This window comes from Gigantopelta aegis, chromosome 10, assembly GCF_016097555.1.
Source record: "Gigantopelta aegis isolate Gae_Host chromosome 10, Gae_host_genome, whole genome shotgun sequence".
NCBI lineage: Eukaryota > Metazoa > Mollusca > Gastropoda > Neomphalida > Peltospiridae > Gigantopelta > Gigantopelta aegis.
This window is the reverse complement of record NC_054708.1, coordinates 38,592,898-38,616,897: the sequence shown is the minus strand read 5'-3', so window position 1 is coordinate 38,616,897 and position 24,000 is coordinate 38,592,898. Positions and strand designations below refer to the sequence as shown.

Below are 24,000 nucleotides of genomic sequence, written 5' to 3'. Positions count from 1 at the left end.
TAAAACAATAATTTGTTTAGTATTTTAAAGATTGTTCGGCTATTGGATGTCGAACATTTGGTAATTCTGACACGTAGTAATCAGAGGAAACCCGTTACATTTTTTTCATTAGCAACAAGGGATCTTTTATATGTACTTTCCCAGACAGGAAAGCACACATCACGGCCTTTGACTGAGAAAAACCCCCAATCATTTGAATGTATCCACCGAGGTGGTTCGATCCTGCGACACAAACACCTCAGACGAGCGCTCAACAGATTGAGCTAAATCCCACCAATTTAGACTATGAGTTAAAACACCATTCTTAGATCTGAATAGCTAAATCGTCGCTAAACAGCACTGGAACGATTACTGCTGTGTTTCGCTGCAAGCGTCCTGTTTCTGTGACTGATTAGAATGCAAACTTCATCTAGAGGGAGAGAGCAAGCGCATGTGCAAGGAAGAAATGGGTCCGACGATCGAGCAATGTTGTTGTTCACGTCTCGACAACCCTCCCTCCATAAACGTTGCTCATTACTGTCTGGACCCCTCACCCCTACTAAAATTATTACACACGTGCGTGGATTGCAAAAACTCACCTCATTGAAATACTTTTATATTATTAAGTTATTGAACATCGCGTGTCATCAACTACATGTATATGCAAATGGTCAATTTTCGATAGGAATAGTATATTTTATCACTATATTGCCCTGGCCGAATTAGACACTCAGAGGTTTTAAATACAGCAACGTACCTTATTGGTTTGGTAAAAACAAACAACAAAAATAAAAACAAAAAACAAGCTGCTGAATATAGTATTTCTTGGCACTAATTAATGTCATTGTTTTGTATCCTCGTAACCGTCACAATTATTTGCGAAGTATTAGTCACATGGTCAAAACAATGTGCTGCTTAATTAATTTCCATATATATATATATATATATATATATATATATATATATATATATATATATATATATATATATCTGACAAAAGAAAATATTAAATTATGTTCCTACGGATCTCCTGTCAAAACGGAATACACATTAAGATCAAAACTAATTCTCTCAATCTATACCTGTCTATCAGAGTTGGAGAGTAATTGACACTGTTGGCGCCACTCGCGTCCCGAGGGCCAAACATGAAGGGCGGATTTCAAACACCAGTAAATTAAGAGTCTGTTGAAGTCTTGTTTACAGGACTATCGCCTTTGAAAATCTGGTAGCTCGAACTGGATTTTGGTAGTCAAAACACAAAGGACAAGCCTTGCAGTCTATCGCTTTGAAATGTTATTAACTAGCACTCTCGTATACATTATGTGACATGTTTTACATTGCCGCTGACATTTGGTTAACCTTGTGGAATGTCTTACCCACGAACACCCCTGTTTGTCCTGCTGCTGACCGGTCTGTCCCGCTAGTACCTGCGGCCATATCAGATGCCATACTTATTAAGTCCACCGGCCCTGACGCTCCCGCTCGGCCCGGTGACATCACTTGATTGGTTGTCGGGTCGGGACCTGTAATATAAAGTAGTTTCTCGTTACATTCGTCCACCAGCCTCAGTGGTGTCGTGGTTCAGCCATCGGACATAAGGCTGGTAGGTACTGGGTTCGTTTTAACACTCAAATGGTAGGTGCAAGACCACTACACCCTATTTTTTCTCACTAACCACCAAAAACCAACCCACTGTCCTGGACAGATAGCCAAGATAGTTGAGGTGTGTGCCCAGGAGAGCGTGCTTGAACCTTAATTGGATATAAGCACGAAAATAAGTTCAAAGGAAATGATGTACACTCGTCCTTTCCTACGAAAACACCTTGCAAATTCCATAACACCAAAATACCAAATCGCTCACTACCGACCCTAGTCGAGGCTGCATGTGCTTCTTTGCACCTGCCAGTGCGGGTGGTCACACCTTCTCTCTACCCCCCCCCCCTCCACTTTTTTCTGTTATGGACGGAAGAGTTGCTGTAAGCCAAAACTTGCGCCCATGACAGGCATGTACTACAACAGCTTGCTCTGAATGCCCTAAGTTAAGTCAAGTCAAGACTCGTACCTAAAAGTTGAGCACCGCAACGGCCTTAAAGGGGAGAACAAGTCAAATAAAAAATGAGCCGTATGTGTTGGAAAGATGCATACCCGGACTACCAACACAAGTCATACTGACATTTTATGAAATGAAAAACGAGTAATTGTAGAGTTAAAAAAACACCCGTGATTATTCCTGCCATTTTTTTACCGGCCTCGGTGGCGTCGTGGCAGGCCATCGGTCTACAGGCTGGTAGGTACTGGGTTCGGATCCCAGTCGAGGCATGGGATTTTTAATCCAGATACCGACTCCAAACCCTGAGTGAGTGCTCCGCAAGGCTCAATGGGTAGGTGTAAACCACTTGCACCGACCAGTGATCCATAACTGGTTCAACAAAGGCCATGGTTTGTGCTATCCTGTCTGTGGGAAGCGCAAATAAAAGATCCCTTGCTGCTAATCGGAACAGTAGCCCATGCAGTGGCGACAGCGGGTTTCCTCTCAAAATCTGTGTGGTCCTTAACCATATGTCTGACGCCATATAACCGTAAATAAAATGTGTTGAGAGCGTCGTTAAATAAAACATTTCTTTCTTTTCCTGCCATTTTGTTTCGCTTTCGTCGCGTCATGTAATCTACTTTGGAAGGAAGTGACGTCAGCTCCTACCAACTCCTGATACACAGCATCAACAAACGCAACTTGAGTTCTTATTGCGATAAATGGGAAACAGAAGTTAATACAAGTAAAATCAAAATATGTTTATTTGAAAAAAAAACAAAAAAAGAAAGAATGAAAATCACTCCATAACTTTAGCTTTTTATATTTTTATATTTAAAAACACAGTGATAGATGTTAATAATTTTAATTATTTAGATATTGCATTTAGAATACTATTATAGACCTGGAAAAAAATTAAAATTAAGTACTGTAAGACTATTTTAAATGCAAAAGCTAGAACAACAATTGCTGCTGTTTTTGTAGAATTAGGACGAATACCGATTTCTGTTTTATGTAAACAAAGAATTATGTTGTATTTGTTAAAAATCGTTCATAATCAAAATTATATTGTTTATAAAATGTACAGATCTTTAAGATTTAAAATGGCATGTATTAGAAATTGTAAGAACTAGGCTGCATATCTGAAATCTCTATTTTGTGAAACTGGATTTATAGAAATCTGGGATAATGAGGACATAATATTGTCATATTTATCTCCCCAAGTTATCAAACAATGCCTTAAAGATCAATACTTACAAAATACGTTAGCGAGGTTATCTACATTCTCACGTCTATCAATGTACTCTCATTATAAACAAGATTATATTTTTGAAAAATACTTGCATAATATTTACATATTGAAGTTTCGTATTTCACTGCTTAATTTTAAATGTGGTGTGTTAAATATTAATATAAAAAATGGGAGATTTGAAAATATTCCAAGAGAACAAAGAATTTGTCCAGTTTGTAATATGAATACTCTAGAATGAATGAATGAATGAATGAATGAATTAGTGAATGAAAAATATATACAGTATTGGGTGACTATAGTAAATAGTAAATGTAAACAGTAAATTATGAACTACATCAATATAAAAATTTGAAAGTTAACTAAAAATACAGAGCAAAGAACTGCAAAAATACAAATATCACAGATAGATACTATTAAAGTTTATAGTAAAAGCCAGTATCACGTAGAAATTTTAATATATGTTGTGGATGGAATCGAAAGGATTCTATCACATTTCTTTAACGACAAATATCTGTTCCAGCTTCTTTCAGATGCTTACACTCCACCAAAATATGACGCACCGTCAGAGTACACTGACAGTGCACACACTGAAGTGGAGGATCTTTTTTCAAGATAAATGAATGAAGAAGTTTGTTTTGTTTAACGACACCACTAGAGCGCATTGATTTATTAATCATCGGCTATTAGATGTCAAACATATGGTCATTTTTGACAGTCATAGAGAGGAAACACGCTACATTTTTCCATTAGTAGCAAGGGATCTTTTATATGCATCATCCCACAGACAGGATAGCACATACCACGGCCTTTGATATACCAGTCGTGGTGCACTGGCTGTGACGAGAAATAGCTTAATGTGCCGCCGACGGGGATCGATCCCAAAATGACCGCGAATCAAGCGAGCGTTTTACCACTGGGCTACGTCTCGCCCCAGATAAATGAATGGGTCAAGTAGGTGTGACCGATGTGAACACGACGCAAGACCATTTCATTGTTCCCGCACAGACTATAGAAGGACTGCTACTCTCCCAAGACTGGTTTGATAGCATGAAGCTTGTTGGCAAAAGCACCGTGCCAATCATGTTGCCAAGTCCAAAAGATAAATCTTGTTGATACCATGATTAAAATCGGTATAAGGCACACCAATCTTGGCAGGAGGCAAATCCAAAGCAGACTTGGCAGTTGAATCTGATGAATGCTATACAGAATGAACATCACGTTTTGCTTTTATATCCATGTTACAGAGACCTAAGAACTAAGTCTTAAAAAAATAGTTGTACATGGCCTTCGATTAATAAACTTATCAATTTGTTATCATTAAAATCCAAATATAAGACACTACAGTTAGCTAAATTTATTTATTTCTCTATGCAATGTCAGCAGATTTTAACATAATAAACCGTGTTTCTCCTCTATGTTATATAAATATATTAGATACAAATAGTTTAATGTTTATGCTATTTCATGTTGTGACCATTTTTTGCGATACACACACACAGACACACACACACACGCGCGTATATATATATATATATATATATATATATATATATATATATATATATATATATATATATATATATATATATATATATATACACAAAGAAAAAAGTTAAGCACCCCCACGAAATTTCTGACAGACGAATGGAAATAGTTTTGGCATGCAATTACTGACGTAATGAAGTCATGGCAATGTATGTGAAAGGCAAGAACAACATTCTGACAATAGAAAAACACAAACAATTGTCAGCTGTGGTGAATTTTTAATCACAATATGGTCGCAACCTCACCAGTCGTGTTTTCACCCCAAAACATACCCGTTATAAGTATGGATCTACAGAGTCCATACGACATTTGCAGATTGCCAATTCTGGGTACAAAGTTACGTTCGGTTACCTAGACGACACTGACAGTCCAAACGTTCAGTACTTTGTGTACCCTCCACGTGCTCGGACGACCGCCTCAAGCCTGCTCCTCACCCTCCCAGTCAAGTGTCGAATCTTCTGACGAGGCAGCAACAGCCACTCCCGATGCAAAGCAGCTTCCAATTCTCTCAGATTCTGTACAGGGGGGTCCAGTTTCTGTATTCGACGGCCAAGAATGTCCCAAAGGTGCTCCAGGGGATTCAGATCGGGGCTCATAGCGGGCCAAGGCAAAGTCGCCACAGCGTTGTTTTGGAGATGCGCCGTCACAGCCCGGGTACGATGAGGCCTGGCGTTGTCATCCATGTACTGAGGCCTTGTAGCGAGTGGGTGGTTGTCGAAATATGGCACGACAACTGGTTCCAGGACCTGACGGATGTACTGGTCACCTGTCAAATTGCCCTGAACGGTGACCAGGTCCAGCTTGCAGTCATGGGAGATGCACCCCCAAATCATTACCGAGCCTCCTCCGTATGGGACAGTTGGTTGGATGTTCTTGGGTGCATAAGCCATATTTTTCCGCCTCCAAACCCTCATTCACCCATCCGTGACGTGGAGCAGGAACCGGCTTTCGTCGGACCAATGAATCCTTCTCCATGTTCTCAGATTCCACGCTCTCCGTGCTAGACACCATGCCAAACGTAAGCGTTTGTGTCGTTCTGACAGTAAGGGACTCTTGATGACTCGTCTGGACGCCAATCCCAACAGTTTGAGGCGGTTCCTCACCGTTCTTGTAGAGAGCTGGCGATTGGGCAGCCACTCACGTTTTAGCGCCGTGCTTGTTGCAAAAGGTAGACGCCGTACCAGCCGCCCCAGTGCTACGTCTTCACGGTTTGATGTCACACGAGGTCTACCTGACCTTGGCAAATCCTTCACAGAGTTGGTTACGGCATGTTTCCTGACGAGTCTGCTAATTACTGTGTAGTGGTACCCCAGCTGACGGCCGATGGCTTTGCATGTCATTCCTGCGTTACGCATGCCGATTATTTGTGATCTTTGATCCACTGATATTCTCCTTGATTCATCTTCACTGATAATGATCGAACAGTGCAAGACTGCCAGGTTAAATACCCAATTTGGGCACGCACCCATACTGCACTTTGGAAAAGTCATGGGTGGCATGTTGCACGTGCACGCGACGATGAGATGTGACACCATTGTCATGCTTGCATGATCTCATCCTTTCTATGGAACTGTCAGAATCGTCATTGCAATTTCAGTTGCAATGCATGCCAATATTATATAAGTAATCATATCTGGGGGTGCTTAACTTTTTTCTTTGTGTATACACACACACACACACACACACACATATATATCTAAATATATCTATTCTATCTATCTATCTATCTATCCATATATCTATATCTATATCTATATATATACACACTCTATATATCCATATATCTATATCTCTCTCTCTCTATATATATATATATATCTCTCTCTCTCTCTCTCTCTCTCTCTCTCTCTCTCTCTCTCTCTCTCTCTATATCTATATATATATATATATATATATATATATATATATATATATATATATATATATATATATATATATATATATATATACTGTCAAGAAAGAAACGCATAGGTGATAGGGAAAGAAGAAAAGTGTTTGATTTTACAAAATATCGTTTTTGTTTACAATGTTGCTGAATGACCATGTTTCTTAATGCTCCTGGAATGGGACAGCATGCCCAAATGCACCCTAAAACAAATTTAAAGCACGTTGTGGCATGTTGTGGCACATTGTGCGACAATTTCAGGAAATCGGCGTGAAATGGTCAGATTTTGGCGAATGCACGTGAAACTCGGGGAAAAGATTGGGGTAGTGATGGGTATTTAAAGCTACAATGCTCGCAATGATGCCTCATTTCCATTTCGACGTAGACGAGTTACAAGATGCCAAGACTAAGCCTGCCGAATCGAAACATTGCAATAGGCCGCCTCCAGTTAGGTGAAGCGCAGTCAGCAGTCGCACGCCACATGAACGTCCATCACAGCACCATTTCTTGTCTCTGGGACAGGTACCAGCACTTTCAATCAGCTGAAGACCGGCCCAGAAGTGGAAGACCTCGCATAACAACTGCAGCACAAGATCGCTACATCCGGGTTCTGCACTTGCGTCACCGAACTGCCACAACAACGAACACTGCTGGACGCATACCTGGTTTGAGAAGGGTGTCTGCACAAACCATTCGGTACCGACTTCGAGAAGCTGGTTTACGGGCTAGGAGACAGTATCTTGGCCCCGTCCTGCGACGTGAACATCGACATTTACGTGTTCAGTGGTGCACGAATGTACAGGGGTGGAACTTGGGAAACTGGCGGCGAGTATGGTTCAGCGATGAGTCACGTTTCCTTCTACAGCGACGTGATGGACGACAACGTGTTTACAGACGCCGAAATGAACGTCTTGCCAACAACTGCTTCGCCCAAGTTGACAGAATCGGTGGAGGGAGTGTCATGATGTGAGGAGCCATCTCATACACCGGAAGAAGTGAACTTGTGGCCGTACAAGGCAACCTGACAGCTGTACGGTATCGGGATGAAATTCTTCGCCGTCACATGGTTCCCATGTTGGATCGACAGAGAGAACTCTTTCAGCAGGACAATGCCAGGCCGCATACGGCACGTGTAACAATGAATTTCCTACAGAATGAGAACATTAAGGTGCTGCCATGGCCATCAAGATCGCCAGATCTCAACCCCATTGAACATCTGTGGGACGAACTAGACAGACGTGTACGGCAACTGTCACATGCACTGCAGGAAGAATGGGCTAGGATTCCACGTGCCCGGATTCAGAAACTCATTCAGTCTATGCCAAGGAGATATGGCACAGTGATTGCTGAACAGTGAAAATTGTCACATACTCATGTCAAATTTGACTGTGATACGATCATAAATAACGAAATTATGTCACTTTGTATTAAAGAGATAATTCCATGAATATTTCGCCTATGCGTTTCTTTTGTGACAGAGTATATATATATATATATATATATATATATATATATATATATATATATATATATATATATATATATATATATATATATATATATATATACCGTTACACCTTTTGTTACTACTTAAAGTTTCACGCTATGAGCGATCATCAGGGAAAGTGTAACTCCCCTGTCGTTACGTCATGAAGCAGTGACGACACAACAGGTGCAGTGCGTACGGGCTATTCTTTTTCGGCTTAGCTTAGGTGGCTGTGTTAATCCATGTGGGTGGGTGTCGGCATTTGGATATTGTATTGTATTGTTTATTAGCCAAAAACCTATGTTTATAGGCGTACACAATGTTTGTACAGTTGAAACATGGTGGCAATAATTATAACGTTACATAATATAATAATTTGGCAGGAAAAAAACCAGAGAACAAAAACCTTTATATGGATGGCCAGAGTTAGTATTTGTTATTACTGAATATTGTAAAATACACTAAAGTAACAAAAATAGAATATTGTTTCTGGATGGACAAATTATTATTAATACAGACAAAAATTTAATTAAAATAGATTTGTTGATTATACTTAATATACATCATAATATAAAATATTATAGGTATGCATTATTAAACAACAAAATTTCGAGCTTCACAAGCATTAAATAAGAATTTCCCCAAATTTCTAAGTTCTTTAACATTTTGGACAGTTAGAAGTTGAATTAGCTTAAAAACAGAAGGATGTTTCCAACATCCGTAGTTTAAAATAGGTTGGATATATGTGTCGAATAATGACAACTCCTTTTTCAGATAAAAGTTTGATACTGATCTTTTAAGACCAAAGACTGCTTTTTGTGCTTGAATTGCAACTGTCTTTTGTGTAATATGGAATTTACCATTGTATCGAATGGTTACACCAAGAATATTGAAATCATCCACTATATCAATTAGTGCTCCTTTGTAAAACCACTGTTCCGTCGCTTTTATTTTACATCCATTTCGAAAAATTACTATTTTAGTTTTGCTCACATTTACTTGTAACTTCCAGTCCAAACAATATCTTGCTAAACTGTCCAGCATATGCTGTAAACCCTCATCTGTTTCGGAAAATATCACTGTATCATCCGCATACATTATCAAACACATATGTAATAGTTCTAAATCGATTGATGAGCAGTCATCATTAATGAAATGAGATTCAAGGTCATTAACATACATAGAAAATAGGAGGGGCGAAAGGCCCTCCCGCTGAAAAAGACCTCTGGAAACGTCAAAACTTTCTGTTGCACTAGATGAGCCTTTCACGTGGGCCTTGAAATCAGTATATAGACATTGTATTACAGTTAAAACTTTTCCTGTGACACCGGCTTTAATTACCTTTCTCCATAATTTAACTCTGTCTATATTATCAAAAGCTTTGGCATAATCTATAAAACAGCAATACAATAGTTTTTTGTTAGAAAGAAATTTTGTTACAAGGCCATGAAGTACGAAAATCGCATCTCTTGTGCCATAGCCAGGTTTGAATCCGAATTGTGCGTCTGTTACTATGTTGTTGTCTATGCTCCACATTAAAAGTCGCTGGTTGTGTACCGATGTGAACAATTTTGCTAGATTACTATGAGAAATTCCCCTATAGTTATTTGTATCCATTAGGTTTCCTTTTTTGAATATAAGTTCATTTCTTTTGTTCAGCGAGTTGGACCCTATAGCTTTCAGTACTTCCAGCTTTTCCTCAATGCATAGATTGCACTGCCCCGTGCTTCTCTTGAAGGTGTTCACTTTCCTTATTACGTGCCACGATATTGTGTACTCAGCGTTTTTTCTTTTTAGTTCCCAAATGTATTTCGACAGTTCTGCTGTGCATGAAGGACTTCTTGTGGTTGGCATACCTTTCTTTGAAGGACCCCCCCCCCCCCCCCCGCCCCGTGAGGCCTATGTATGTCTTGCTTGGTATATTAGTGGTATGCACGCTGAGCTAGCCACTGAGGCCGGTGACCTACTGGCCCGGCCCCGTCCTACTTATACCGGACCCGTCCTACTGATCCCGACCTACATAGGCCGGCCCCAACCTTGTTAGACCGGTCCCGACCTACTTAGACTGGTCCTGACCTACTTAGCTCGGCCCAGATCCGTCCTACTTAGCAATGCCCGTGCTATCCTGTTTGTGGGAGGTGTAGGATTGCTATAAATTTGTAATTTAATCACATTCATAGATAATTTTCAAAAACAAAAGTTCTCTTTATTCTGGTACAAACTCTATAATGAATTGCATTAAAATGACATTTTGTTATATTTAACACCAAAAACAGACAGCCGTAAACGCTAACTCTATAAACTACATGACGTCATATTTAGTACTGACAAGTTCATTGGTCTGTAAGCGTCAAATCATCCAATAGTATTGTTCGTTAGACCAATGCGTGATAATTTCTCAGTGAGAAATTATGATTTTTATTTTTCCCGTTATGAGTGCCTGCTGGGGTAATAAATAGGGAATAACTGGTTACTGTCTTAAGATATCTGCCGAGCTGCATTCGCCATTCGACCTGAGCAGGATAAAGCCGATATCTTAAGACGGTAACCAGTTATTTCTTTTATCCTGGAATCCTACAGGAATATTCGGAAAATCATTATTTATTCCAGTTTTGTGTACACAAAGCGAGTATTGTCAACCTAGCAAGGCTTTTGCCGTATGGCGTCATTATTTGTAAGACGCTAGCTACATTCTGTCACATTGAAAAGGCATTTCTAAACTCTAAGTCATAAATAAATATACAATTTTTTTTTTATCGTTGTCGCAAAACTAAAACTTCTTTGTATTTACTGCACTTCAAAAAATTATTTAACGAGTATGTTTATTGAAAATCTACTCTGAAATACTCGAGTCGAGTCCGGCTTATGTCTCGTGACCTATATTTTTTGTCAGTGACCGAAAATATAGAGATTATCTAGTCATCATATATATGTTGCCAATGTATACAGTGATTGCTGGATGAACTTTCCTTACATAGCTTTCTTTCATGGGGTAGCTCTGTCCTATATACATGAGGATGAGAGAAAACAGCACCCCTAAAGGTCATGTGATATCATACCACAACACGGCCTCTTTCATATTTTGCATGCATTATCATTTGCAAGTTCCATGCATTATACTTTACACTTAAAATAATAAATCCTTTTCATTTATTATAGGTTTTCTATGATTAAAATAAATACTATAAGTACAACCTGACAATTAACCACGGCAATCGACAATGCCGTGAAGATTGTTATTGTGTTTTCATTTTACCGTCGAACTTTCAAATCTTTAATGTCACGTTTCTTAATTTTTTTTATTTTAAATTTGCAATCCTGTCAAATTAAACTCATCTCTTGCACATTAATGTTAAAATTGCCGTAGATAATGACGTGGAGCTTATTTTTCCACGTCATATTTTTGCCGTGCCCATGTTTTTAATCGATACGGCTGTGATACTATTTAAATTGTATAGTTCAATCATTTGTACTATTGGTATGAACATAAGCATACACGTTGCACTATAACCATGATCGGTGATATATGGCCACTTAATGTACAAGAAGACCAGGCCCTTGTTTTACGAAGTTATCTTAGCTACTATCGAACTTAGTGAGTTAAGGTTGATATTACGCTACCGATAGTCCAAGAGCTTGGAGGGTAATTATACATGTTTGTATACTTCTGTGTACATGGAAGTGGAAAACAACATATTTAGTTAAAGCCGCACACCCTAGTTCCATCCAGCGAAAATATATTATAATTTGGTTAATCTACAAACCTGTAACACACTTAGATCATGTTTTTATCAAATGGAGTGAAAAAGCAGGTTTTATATCGATAAATGCCATGGAAATCCCCATGTCCCAATTGCTTGAAATAATTTTGAAAGTTAGTATTCTGATGTCACCGGTAGATGTCGCTCGAAGCACAACAATGCCTACGTCACGACAAATTTCACAGAGTGCGCACAGACTTGGGGTACGTTCGTTTCACCTCACCTGGACATGTTCCAACTGTTCTGTCCTGGTTGTATCCCCTCTCCAGATATCGTAAGACTTAGCAAAATTATTGGTTTTAAGGGTTTGTAACGTTTTGTATTGAGACACTTACTTGTCTGAACTTTATTGTTACTGAAAATGTTCACGAACTGTGAAAAAAAATCTCACAAATGAACAACAACAAATCGGATGTTGATTGCGCGAACCGTGCACGAGAAAACAAACATAACCAAAATGATAACGGTCACGTGATATACCAACGTCTGTGACATTGAAATGGAAATATCCCCTCTAAAAATTGATTGGACCTCGCTTGCTTAACGGTTTTTTCTCGACAACACGTCTTGTAAAAAAATGCAAAAAATGCATTTCGTGGTTTTACAAAGATCAGGATTACCAAAAAGCACTTCAGGTGAATGGAAATTTGTATTCTAAATAAGAAAAAGGTAAATAAAGTGCAATTTTATTTGTGAAAAATGGGGTTTAATAGCGAAAAACAACGCCGTAATGGTTAACAAATAAACGTAACTAGGGTGTGTCCCTTTAACTAGTTCCGATATATCCAATATAATGGCATAATGTTTATGATATGACAGTTTGTCGGAATTTCCAATATTTAAACGTAGGGGAAACATAATGACACATAATGACACTCCGACAGTTGTAACGCTAGGATTATATATTATCACTCAAATTGAAGGACATAATATGATGTAATCATAGATCTGCATTGCTACATGGTTGGTTGATTAATTAGGTCACCAGAGGTCAAAAGGTCACGTTTTAACGACGCTTAAAATTGGTCCATTTTCTTTGGGCAGACTTCTCTTTTATTTTTATAAAATCCGATTTATCAAGTTTGTTAATCAGTTTTTGTATACTTTTAGGCAAACAGAAGAGGAAAACAACATGTTTAGTCAAATGGTTCCAACTTAAAATATATAGTGGTATTTTTGTGTTATGGCGGTTTGTCTGAATTTCCTACATTTTAAGTTAGTGGAAACATAATGTCATATAACTCTGAAAGTTTTAATAGTATGATTATATAGTACCACTCAAATTGACGATAGTAGCTTGAAGTAATACATGGTTGGTTGATTAATGAGGTTAGCAGAGGTCAAAAGGTCACAGTTTGGTTTTACCAATGCCTATAATCTGAGCCATTTTCTTTGGTCAAACGTCTTTCTTATTTCTATAGCCTCTATTAGAAACATACTTATCTGCCCTTGATTTTCAAAGCGCTAAGCGGCCCCAATTAGCCACTAAATTATTTCCGGCGCGTCTACGCTCCAGCCGCTTGCAACAAAGGCTATTTGTTACTACTGAATTGAGGAGTAGTTGTCGATTTGTTCTTTTACTTTTTGACGTTAATAAAGTTTTCTATTACTATTATTGTTTGTCAGATTGTATGCAATCTGCTTCTTTTACAGAAAAGAAATGTACAATATGTTTTGCGCTCAACAGACATACTTACGAACACGTCTTGGAGGAGGGGACCAAGAAAAATGGCTCATTAATGATCGACTCGTTAAAACGGCACCTTAATAAAGTTTTGATATTTGCAAGTAATATGCATGTGTTTGTGTATATATCACTGTGTACGAATGGAAGTGTACATTAATTTGACTAAATGACAAGCTGCGAATTTCTGTACAACTAGCTGCATTATTAACTAAGACCTATGCAGTAGTTAATAATGAAACTAACGATACAGAAATTCAGTTCCTCGCCTAACGATAAGGTTTCTACTGTCTGAAATCGGAACAGCGAGTCCAGTGTCATTGTCAGACGGACATAGTGTAACGCACAATTTCATATGTAATTTAATAGCTACGATCGACTATCAACCTGCATTTATTAAGCACAACCATTAAGCATTCCTTATATATATATATATATATATATATATATATATATATATATATATATATATATATATATATATATATATATATATATATATTGCACTTTGGTCCTACGCTATTACTCAGAGTTTCACGCCCTTCGAAGATCGTCGAAGGGCGTGAAACTCTGAGTAATAGCGTAGGACCAAAGTGCAATATATATATTTATTACATGCTCTACTCTCTTTCAAAGTATTGAGCACCTTTCAAGCCTTTAACGATAACCACCAGTATTCTAGTACCGCTCCTTATAATAATTAGTCGAGCACTCTCTTCAATATTGGCAACAAACCTGCACAACCATGGACCACATCAGCTTGGACTATTCAACTAAAAATATTCCAATACCGACACGAAACGAATACTTGAAGAACCTTCTCGAGAAGGTAGAAAGTGTGATTAAACGAATCCGATGGAAATCTTACTTCTTTGACAGACAGGACGAGAACGAAGAAGATGACACACATGACCAAGAAGGATACGGAAAGTTCGGTTTAAGGTCAAGAAAAACACCACCACAAAGTGAAGACGTAATCCCATTCGAAAAAGACATGTTTGAAATGATAGAAAACGTCCAATTTCGTGACGTAAACAACAAATTCCAGAACGTGATAAAGAAAGACCTAAAGGAAATAAATGCGTCACAAAACGCGGACAAAACCAGAAGTATTTACAAACTAAAAAAGGACACCTACAAAAAGCTACTTACACATAACAAAAAAATACAAACGCGCAGACGAAAAAACTACTAAAGAAACCGAAACGGAATTCAAACATATCACACACACACTTGGCATAAGTGACCGGACAGACACAACAACAGAAACTCAAGCTTTCATCACAATGAAAGACCACAAAGAAAACTACAACACAAACCCTACATGCAGACTAATCAACCCGGCAAAAAGTGAAATAGGGAAAGTAAGCAAAATAATGCTAGATGGAATAAAGACAGCCGTAAGACAAAACTTAACAGTCAACCAATGGAGAAACACTTCTTCCGTGCTTGAATGGTTTTCAGCACTACATGAAAAACAAAACCTATCGTTCCTTATTTTCGACATTGTGGACTTCTACCCAACAATAACAAAAGAACTGCTCGAAAAATCACTAAACTGGGCAAAACAATACACAAATATCATGGAAAAGGAGCACAAAACAATAATGCATGCAAGAAAATCTTTACTCTTCGACAACGATGGTAAACCATGGGTGAAAAGAAACACCCAAAACGCATTTGATGTCACAATGGGCAGTTACGACGGTGCTGAAGTGTGCGAACTTGTTGGCCTTCTAATTCTAGAAACGATACGTAAAACAATCAACAACGCAAATACCGGTCTATATAGAGACGACGGACTCGTAGTACTCAGAAACTGCTCAGGAAGCCAAGCAGACAGAACAAGAAAAATATTCATAAAATTTTTCGAACAATTTGGCCTCAAAATAACAACCCAAACCAACCTAAAATGTGCCAACTTCCTCGACGTCACACTAAACTTACATACAGGAAAATACAAACCTTACAGAAAACCCAACAACGACCCGGTGTACATAAATATACACTCAAACCACCCACCCAGCATTATAAAACAGATACCCGCATCAATCAGCAAGCGAATTTCAATGCTATCATCCAACGAAGAAGATTTCACGGAAGCCGCACCCACGTACGACAAAGCACTAAAGGAAAGCAACTACACAGAACGCATACTATACACACAAACATGAATCCACACAACACAAAACAAAAAAAGAAAGAATAGAAGCAGGACAATCATATGGTTCAACCCACCATACAACAAAGCTGTGAAAACAAACATCGGACAATTATTCATAAAATTAATATCCAAACATTTCCCCTCCACACACAAATACCACAAAATATTCAACAAAAATAACGTCAAAATCAACTACAGTTGCATGAAAAACATCGGCACATTAATCAAAAACCACAACTCTAAAATCATTAAAGATCCAGTCAGCGTAACACCAAAAGAAAACTGCAACTGCAGAAATAAAGAAAACTGCCCACTCAACGGACAATGCCAAGCAAGTTCGATAGTATACAAAGCAAGCGTAACAACTGGCGCAACATCAAAAACATACATCGGTCTATCTGGCAGTAATTTCAAACAACGATATAACAATCACACGAAATCGTTCAAACACGAAAAATACCTGAAAGAAACCGAGCTATCAAAACATGTCTGGGAACTAAAAAAACAGCGAATAAATTATGAAATAAGCTGGCAAATTATCAAACAATCGAACACGTACAAACGAAACTCCGGACAATGCAATCTGTGCATTGAGGAAAAGCTCGCCATCCTACACACAAAAGACAAAAATAATCTCAACAAAAGGACTGAGCTCATCTCAAAATGCCGTCACACCAGCAAGCTTAAACCACGCAACCGCAGTACATAAAAACCCTGCAATCTATTCACCAGTGTCAGCTATCTGAATCCCGCCCCGGAAGTGGTCACTGGCGAAGTCAGAGGCTAGATCCGGGGCGGGCGTGCCATAACCCTTGTGGATAGGGGCACGTTAATAGAGTTGCCCGTTGCCCGTTGCCCGTAGCTATCTGAAGATCGTCGAAGGGCGTGAAACTCTGAGTAATAGCGTCGGACCAAAGTGCAATATATATATTTATTACATGCTCTACTCTCTTTCAAAGTATTGAGCACCTTTCAAACCTTTAACGATAACCACCAGTATTCTATATATATATATATATATATATATATATATATATATATATATATATATATATATATATATATATATATATATATATATATATATATATATATATATATATATATATATATATTCACTGGCGCAGGAAGCAGGAGGGCAAGGGGGGCACTTTTCAGAAATTTTGCTTTATAATAGTGTAAACGTGTGTACATATAAAAGTGTGGCCCCCTCCCCACACTTTTTGGCATTGTCCTGCGCCACTAATATATATCTCTGTGTGTGTGTGTGTGTGTGTGTGTGTGTGTGTGTGTGCGCGCGCGCGCGCGCGTTAGTCTGGGTGTGCGTGTTAGTCTGGGTTATGGTTTTAGTTGTGCGTGTGTACTGGTGTGTGGGCTTGATTTGTAGGCTGTTGTTTATTTAGGGACAGATTTGTTGTTGTTACTGGGGTTTTCATTGGGGGGAGTATTTTTTAAAATATTAGTTTTTTGTTTTGCCTGCCACATACGCTTATAATCATGTATATTGAACAATGTCTTCATTTAACATTTAACCTTGAATAATTGGCATGCAAGACTAACATAAAGATGTTTACACAGATATTTTGATGTAAACAAAACGAGTACTGTTACTATAGGTTTTTAGGTTAAATTATATATTTAGCTGTTATTACAGCAAAATTATCACATTATAATGCAATGTATAGAGAACCAAAACAATCAGGGTTTGTGACAGCTTGCTAGATTCATTTCTTATATTTAACACATGGTCAGTTATAACAAAACGCAATTTCATCAAGTTAATTTTTACCTGTATCATTCTTTATTTTTGAAGCATAGGTGGGGACAGCTGAAGATTCACAAACAACAGTGGCCATCGGCCATCCCTGAAGTAACCGGAACGCACCGGAAGTGGTTAGTGGTTAACTCTTTTTTTCTGGCGAATTTCTAATAGAGGCTATAAAATCTGGTTACAAAGTCTTTTAAACAGTTTTTGTATACTTCTAGGCAAATGGAAAAGAAAAACAACAGGTTTAGTAAACTGGTTGTGACATAAAATATATAATGACACTATTTTTGTGATATGGAGATTTGTCAGAATTTCCGATATTTAAGTGTAGGATAACATAATGTCATATACATCTAAAAGGTTTAACGGTAGGATTATATATTACCACACAAACTGAAGGTAGTAGCATGAAGTAATGATTGGTGTGCATTGCTATATGTACATGATTGGCTGATCAATTATATCAGCATATAAATTAGTAAAACCTTGAAAGGTATGGAATGAACATTTTGGTTCAAATAGGTTCCACATGATAAGGTTTCTGTAGAATAGAGTTTCTTTTTCATAAACGTCTATGCTAGACTCCATTGCATTATCCATGTTGATGGGGAAAATATTAAATTCCAAGAGCATCTCAGGCACCAAAGAAACCACTTTTACATTCCGCAATAAAGGGTCAAGCAACAAATGCCATTATTGATATTTTAGGGAATCACTTGCCCTGTGAAAAGGCAGTAAAGAGTTTCATGTCATCAAAATGATTCCTGGTCTCTTTTTATTCAGGCTAACAACTTTCAAGATCTGAGTTGACCGTTGTGATTCCTGCCCTCTTTTGTCTCCATATGTGAATCATTATCCTTCCACAGACTGTATACTTGGATGGGTGCTGTCCATATTCAGAAGGTTCAACTGCTATCGGGACATGCACTTACAGGCCCTTAGATTACACGAAAACTGAGGCGATAAAGGGTATGCCCAAAATAAGTATGCCCAAAATAAGCAAAATCAATATATTAATGAATGAATGAATGAATGTTTAACGACACCCCGCACGTAAAATACATCGGCTATTGGGTGTCAAACTATGGTAATGCAAATAAATAAAGTGATGATCAACATCAATATAAAAATTCAAGACTTAAACAAAAACAGTGTAAAGAACTGTGCAAAAACACAAATATCTCAGAATTTTACGGATACTGAATTTTACTCAAAACTTCAATTTTGTGCTGTATTGGCCATTCTCAAAGAGAATGTTACACCCCTGCACCACAGTGAGGTTACAGCACGCGCAGGGGCAAAATCAATATAAGTACAAACATGATAACCCAAAATCAATTCACCACAAAAGCAATGGAATGCTAATCTGTATATATACAACTTTTTAACAGCTATTAATAACATTACTGCCTTAAAAAGACAAAAGGCCCGTTGTTTCAAAATTAGCTACAATCTAAAACCCTGCACCTAACATAGTAGCAGAGAACACTAGGCACATTATTTCAATAGCGTGTGTGAAGAGGTGAACACCATTGGTACTGTCTACTCTGCTGAAAACAAAGTAGAGTTCTATCATTTCAGTATAAATTATCGAGAACTCTGCTGTGCTCCCATGGGTAGCCTATCCTGACTTTTTGCAGTAATCAGCATACACAGAACAATTATTTAATGGTCACCTATCTGCTCAGTAGACTATAGAACACTTAGCATATGGATTTCATGTAACTGACTTGCATATAACCGTAACTAAAATGTGTTGAGTGCGTCGTTAAATAAAACATTTCTTTTCTTTCGCCTCACAATGTTTATGGGGTGATATCCACCAAAAAGCTACTCCTTACAAAAGTCTACGGTATCATATTAATTTATCATCCATTAAAGGCGTTGTTAAAAAAAAACCCTTTCCTTCCTTCCTTCTTATTGACATTTACATGATATTCAGCATTCAACCTTACCACTGAAAAACGTTATCTATGTGTAATAAGAAAACTGAAAGTGCTAATAAGGGTGGATGAGTTTATACTGATTACAATATTTCCCAGAATAACTATTAAATGAAAATCCTACACAATGTATTCTAGAGGCTCAGAGAGCTAACCATAAGGATTTTTTAAAGTGTATAATAATTACTTCAAGAAGTCCAAGTCAGATACCCATGGGAGCACATCATAATTTTTGATGTGTACATTGATATAAAACTTTACCAGATTTTCAGCAGAGCAAAGAAAACAAATGTTGTGGACTGCTTCAACCACACCCTTGAAATAATGTGCCTAGGGTGTACATAACAAGATAACAGTTGACATTTCTGAACACGGACAGCACCTATTTAAGTATAGAGTCTAGTGAATGATTCGCATAAGGAGATGGAATGGGCAAGAATCATAAGGGACAACTTAGTTGTTAGCCTGGATAAAAGAGACCATGAATCCCTTTGATAATAACGAATCACGTGATGCCCAAAATATCAAGGATATATATATATAACTATAACCTCAAATACACCCCAACAGCAGAAAACAACAGACGCAGAAACAACCGCAATAGAAACATCACCTGGTACAACCCACCATATAGCTCCAACGTGAAAACCAACGTAGGTCACCAGTTCCTCAGATTACTCGATGAGTGCTTTCCCAAAAGCAACCCTCTCCACAAAATTATAAATCGAAACACCGTTAAAATTAGCTATAGCTGCATGCCTAATGTTGGGAAAATAATTTCAGCGCATAACAAAACTCTACTTCAACAACACAGAGACAAAGACGCAGTTCCCCCCAGAGAATGCAACTGTAGACGAAGAGCTGAATGTCCACTTGAGGGCAAATGCTTGCAGAAAGGAGTAATATATCAAGCTACCGTTAATACACTCGATAACAACAAGCAAGAAACATACGTTGGTTTGACCGAGAACACATTTAAGACGAGATATACTGCGCACACGAGCAGTTTTCAAAACGCAACACAGAAGAACGCAACAGCGCTAAGTCAGTACATTTGGACACTGAAGGATAGATTCACCCCATACACCATTAAGTGGAAAATTTTATCCAAAGCAAAATCATACTCTCCAGCGAGCAAAAGATGTAACCTCTGCCTGAAGGAAAAACTGTTCATAATGTATAAACCTGAAACCAGCACACTAAACTCCAAGAATGAACTCGTATCAGCATGTCGACACAGACGCAAATACCTTCTGTGCGCATACCACACATCACCTATTATAGACCTGCATAGTGACGTAACCTCGACGTCACAGAGTCCATTACGTCATCAGCTTTCCGTTGACGGTGTAATTAAATCTACATCTGATGAGTGAGAGCAATAATTCAACTCTCTCACGAAACAAGCCTGTCATGTAGAGAAAAACATACACTTTTTAACGATATATATATATATATATATATATATATATATATATATATATATATATATATATATATATATATAAGCCACTGGTCTCATAACATTACTTTGTCCGGCCACTGGTCGCATAACATTACTTTGTTTGGCATTGTACGGACAGGAAAGGTGGTGATATTTTTTCAGACGATGGGGCATTGCACAAAGAATGGCTAAAGACTGCATAACGAATCTATTATATGACAAAATATAACATAAACAAACCGTGAATCGCTGGAGAACGAGACGTTTGTATGTCATTGCCAAGGTGAGGTGGAAGGTTTTGGTGGGTTCGCAAGTACCCAAGTCTTATCCCCCATGTCACTGATCACGTTTGTTGTATATATATATATATATATATATATATATATAATCCTTTTGCCTCTGTTCCACAAACATGTTAACAAATGTACCACTTGCACTTGTTAAAGGGACATTCCTGAGTTTGCTGCAGTGTTTAAAGGGACATTCCCGAGTTTGCTGCAGTGTTTAAAGGGACATTCCCGAGTTTGCTGCAGTGTTTAAAGGGACATTCCCGAGTTTGCTGCAGTGTTTAAAGGGACATTCCCGAGTTTGCTGCAGTGTTTAAAGGGACATTCCCGAGTTTGCTGCAGTGTTTAAAGGGACATTCCCGAGTTTGCTGCAGTGTTTAAAGGGACATTCCCGAGTTTGCTGCAGTGTTTAAAGGGACATTCCCGAGTTTGCTGCAGTGTTTAAAGGGACATTCCCGAGTTTGCTGCAGTGTTTAAAGGGACATTCCCGAGTTTGCTGCAGTGTTTAAAGGGACATTCCTGAGTTTGCTGTAGTGTTTAACATGTTATCGACTAACAGAGACTTTTGTACGATTGTAATTACATATCAAACATATTATTCTGCATAAAATGTTAGTGGGTGTATATTAAACGTGTTTCTGATTGTTCTACTATTTGTACTAGGTTAAATTTCATTTTATTTCCTAAAATATATTTGTTCGTACGTACGAAATTATTTGAAGACAAAATCCAGTTTGAGCTTCTTACAAATATTAAGATGACCAGAAACACACTGAATATACAAACACTGATATTCTAAACAAGAAAATATATTTAATATGCAAGTTTAATCGTAGAAATATTTTATTTTTCGGAAACATCTTAAAATGCAGCAAACTCAGGAATGTCCCTTTAATGTTTCCACTTGAAAACAAAAGTGGCATTGGCTTATCAGTATCACTTGGGACTAGAGCTAGGCGATATTGAAATTTGAGGTTCGGTATCAATATCGGTATTTTTGGGGTGATTTACCTCGGTATCGGTACGGTATTTGGTATTGACACGTTATCGATATCGAGCGCTATTTTTAGTATACTCGGCTTTAATGCATGCCTGTGTTATGGCTCACCCGCTAATTTCATCTAAATACAATTAAATTCCATATAAAAGGCTCTCGTCTGATTTATACAAACCCATTTTGCGATCGTCAGATATATTATTAGTGCTTTCCGGGAAATATGTTTCAACACCGAAATTTCGGTATTTTGAAATTTGCTCGGTACGGTAAATCGGTATTGATATAATACGTATATATACGGTATACCGCCCAGCTCTACTTGGAACATTAAGAATCTGCTTAAAAATTTTTAAAGGTTTTTATTTAAAGCGGCAGTATCCGAAATATTTTTATTATTTAAGCATATAGAACAGAAAATCCAATTACGTTTGGTGCATATATGACGCCGCACTCAGCATTGGTTTCACAACGCTGGCTTATCCAGGTCAAAAACAAAGCCAGTATTTCGAAAGTGGGACACTTTTGACGGGCTCCTACCGATCTCGGTTTTCATTGGCTTATCACAAGTGCGGAATTCCCCAACAAGAGATCACGTGAGATTTCGCAATTTTTGAACACATTTAACTGTCTTGATTGAGGGGTCGTCTCATATCTCCAAAATATATTTATATCCATAGAGGTATGGTACAACGCCTTTCCAGGGGTGGATGGGTGGGGGATTTGGGCACGTAAGGGTTTCGACCTCCAATACCCTCCCCCTGCACATGCACCCGATTCCTCTCTAAGATTATATGTCTATATTACCAAATGTTAGACATCCAACAGCAGATAGAAGGAAGGATAGGATATGTTTTATTTAACGACGCACTCAACACATTTTATTTAAGGTTGTATGGGGTCAGATGATTATTAAATCAATATGCTCTAACTTTGTTGTCGTTAAACAACCCTCCCCCCCCCCCCCCACCACCACCAACAACTTTACCCTTTCCAAACGAAAGAATATTTATTTGAATTTGTCGATTTTAACACGTAAAATTAAGAAGTGAAAACGTTCATTGTCTACTTTAGTATATTTTATTTTAAAAAATATATACATGATTAATGTGTTACTAGTATACAAACTAAACTTTGAAAGTTCTATTAACACTTCATAAAATATCAATTCTGAGATAGGAAGGTACGACTGTCGATAATACGTTGTCAAGATCAAACCGGTTTTAACGAAAGACTCAGTACCGTATCCTCAACCGAACGTTCTTCGTACAGCGCAAGATTTCTCTTTTAATTTTTTTTAGACGAACCCTACAATTTGAAATCGGCAAACGCACGTTTTAACTGAAACTAACAACAGGCTGTCGTTTATGCTTTGCCGAGCGATGGCGGCACAGGCCACAAATCAAGCGTATACTTTTGACGATCTCCGTTCATAGCGAACACACACGAGTTTTTTAAAAGTGCATTTGAGCGTGTATTTCATATTTGTACATGCTGTTATAATATGGTAACCAGAGACTGCAACTTTAATGTTTTATATTTCGAGTCTTGTTTTCGACTGCACGTTTTACGGTATCCTAACATTCAGCATTGAACTGTGACACGGTCTCGGATGTTTAATCATCAACATGGGTAATGCAATGAATTATTTCCTCTAGCGTAGCCATATGTAACAGCCAAGTTCCTGAAAAATAAACTCTAACTTAAAGAATCCTTATAATGTGGAAATTATTTAACAAAATGTTCATTCCATACCTTTCAGTTATTTACTAATTTATA

At 37.9% G+C, this 24,000-nt stretch overlaps 1 protein-coding gene across 1 annotated transcript in view; it reads right to left on the bottom strand.

Annotated features, from left to right (window-relative positions):
• Positions 1 to 24,000, bottom strand: part of LOC121384660 (putative cuticle collagen 145) — a 50,698-nt gene that overhangs the window by 18,850 nt on the left and 7,848 nt on the right. The window contains exon 3 of the mRNA XM_041515145.1: positions 1,356 to 1,502. Within this exon, the coding sequence (XP_041371079.1) occupies positions 1,356 to 1,502 (147 nt within the window). The remainder of the gene's footprint in view (positions 1 to 1,355; positions 1,503 to 24,000) is intronic.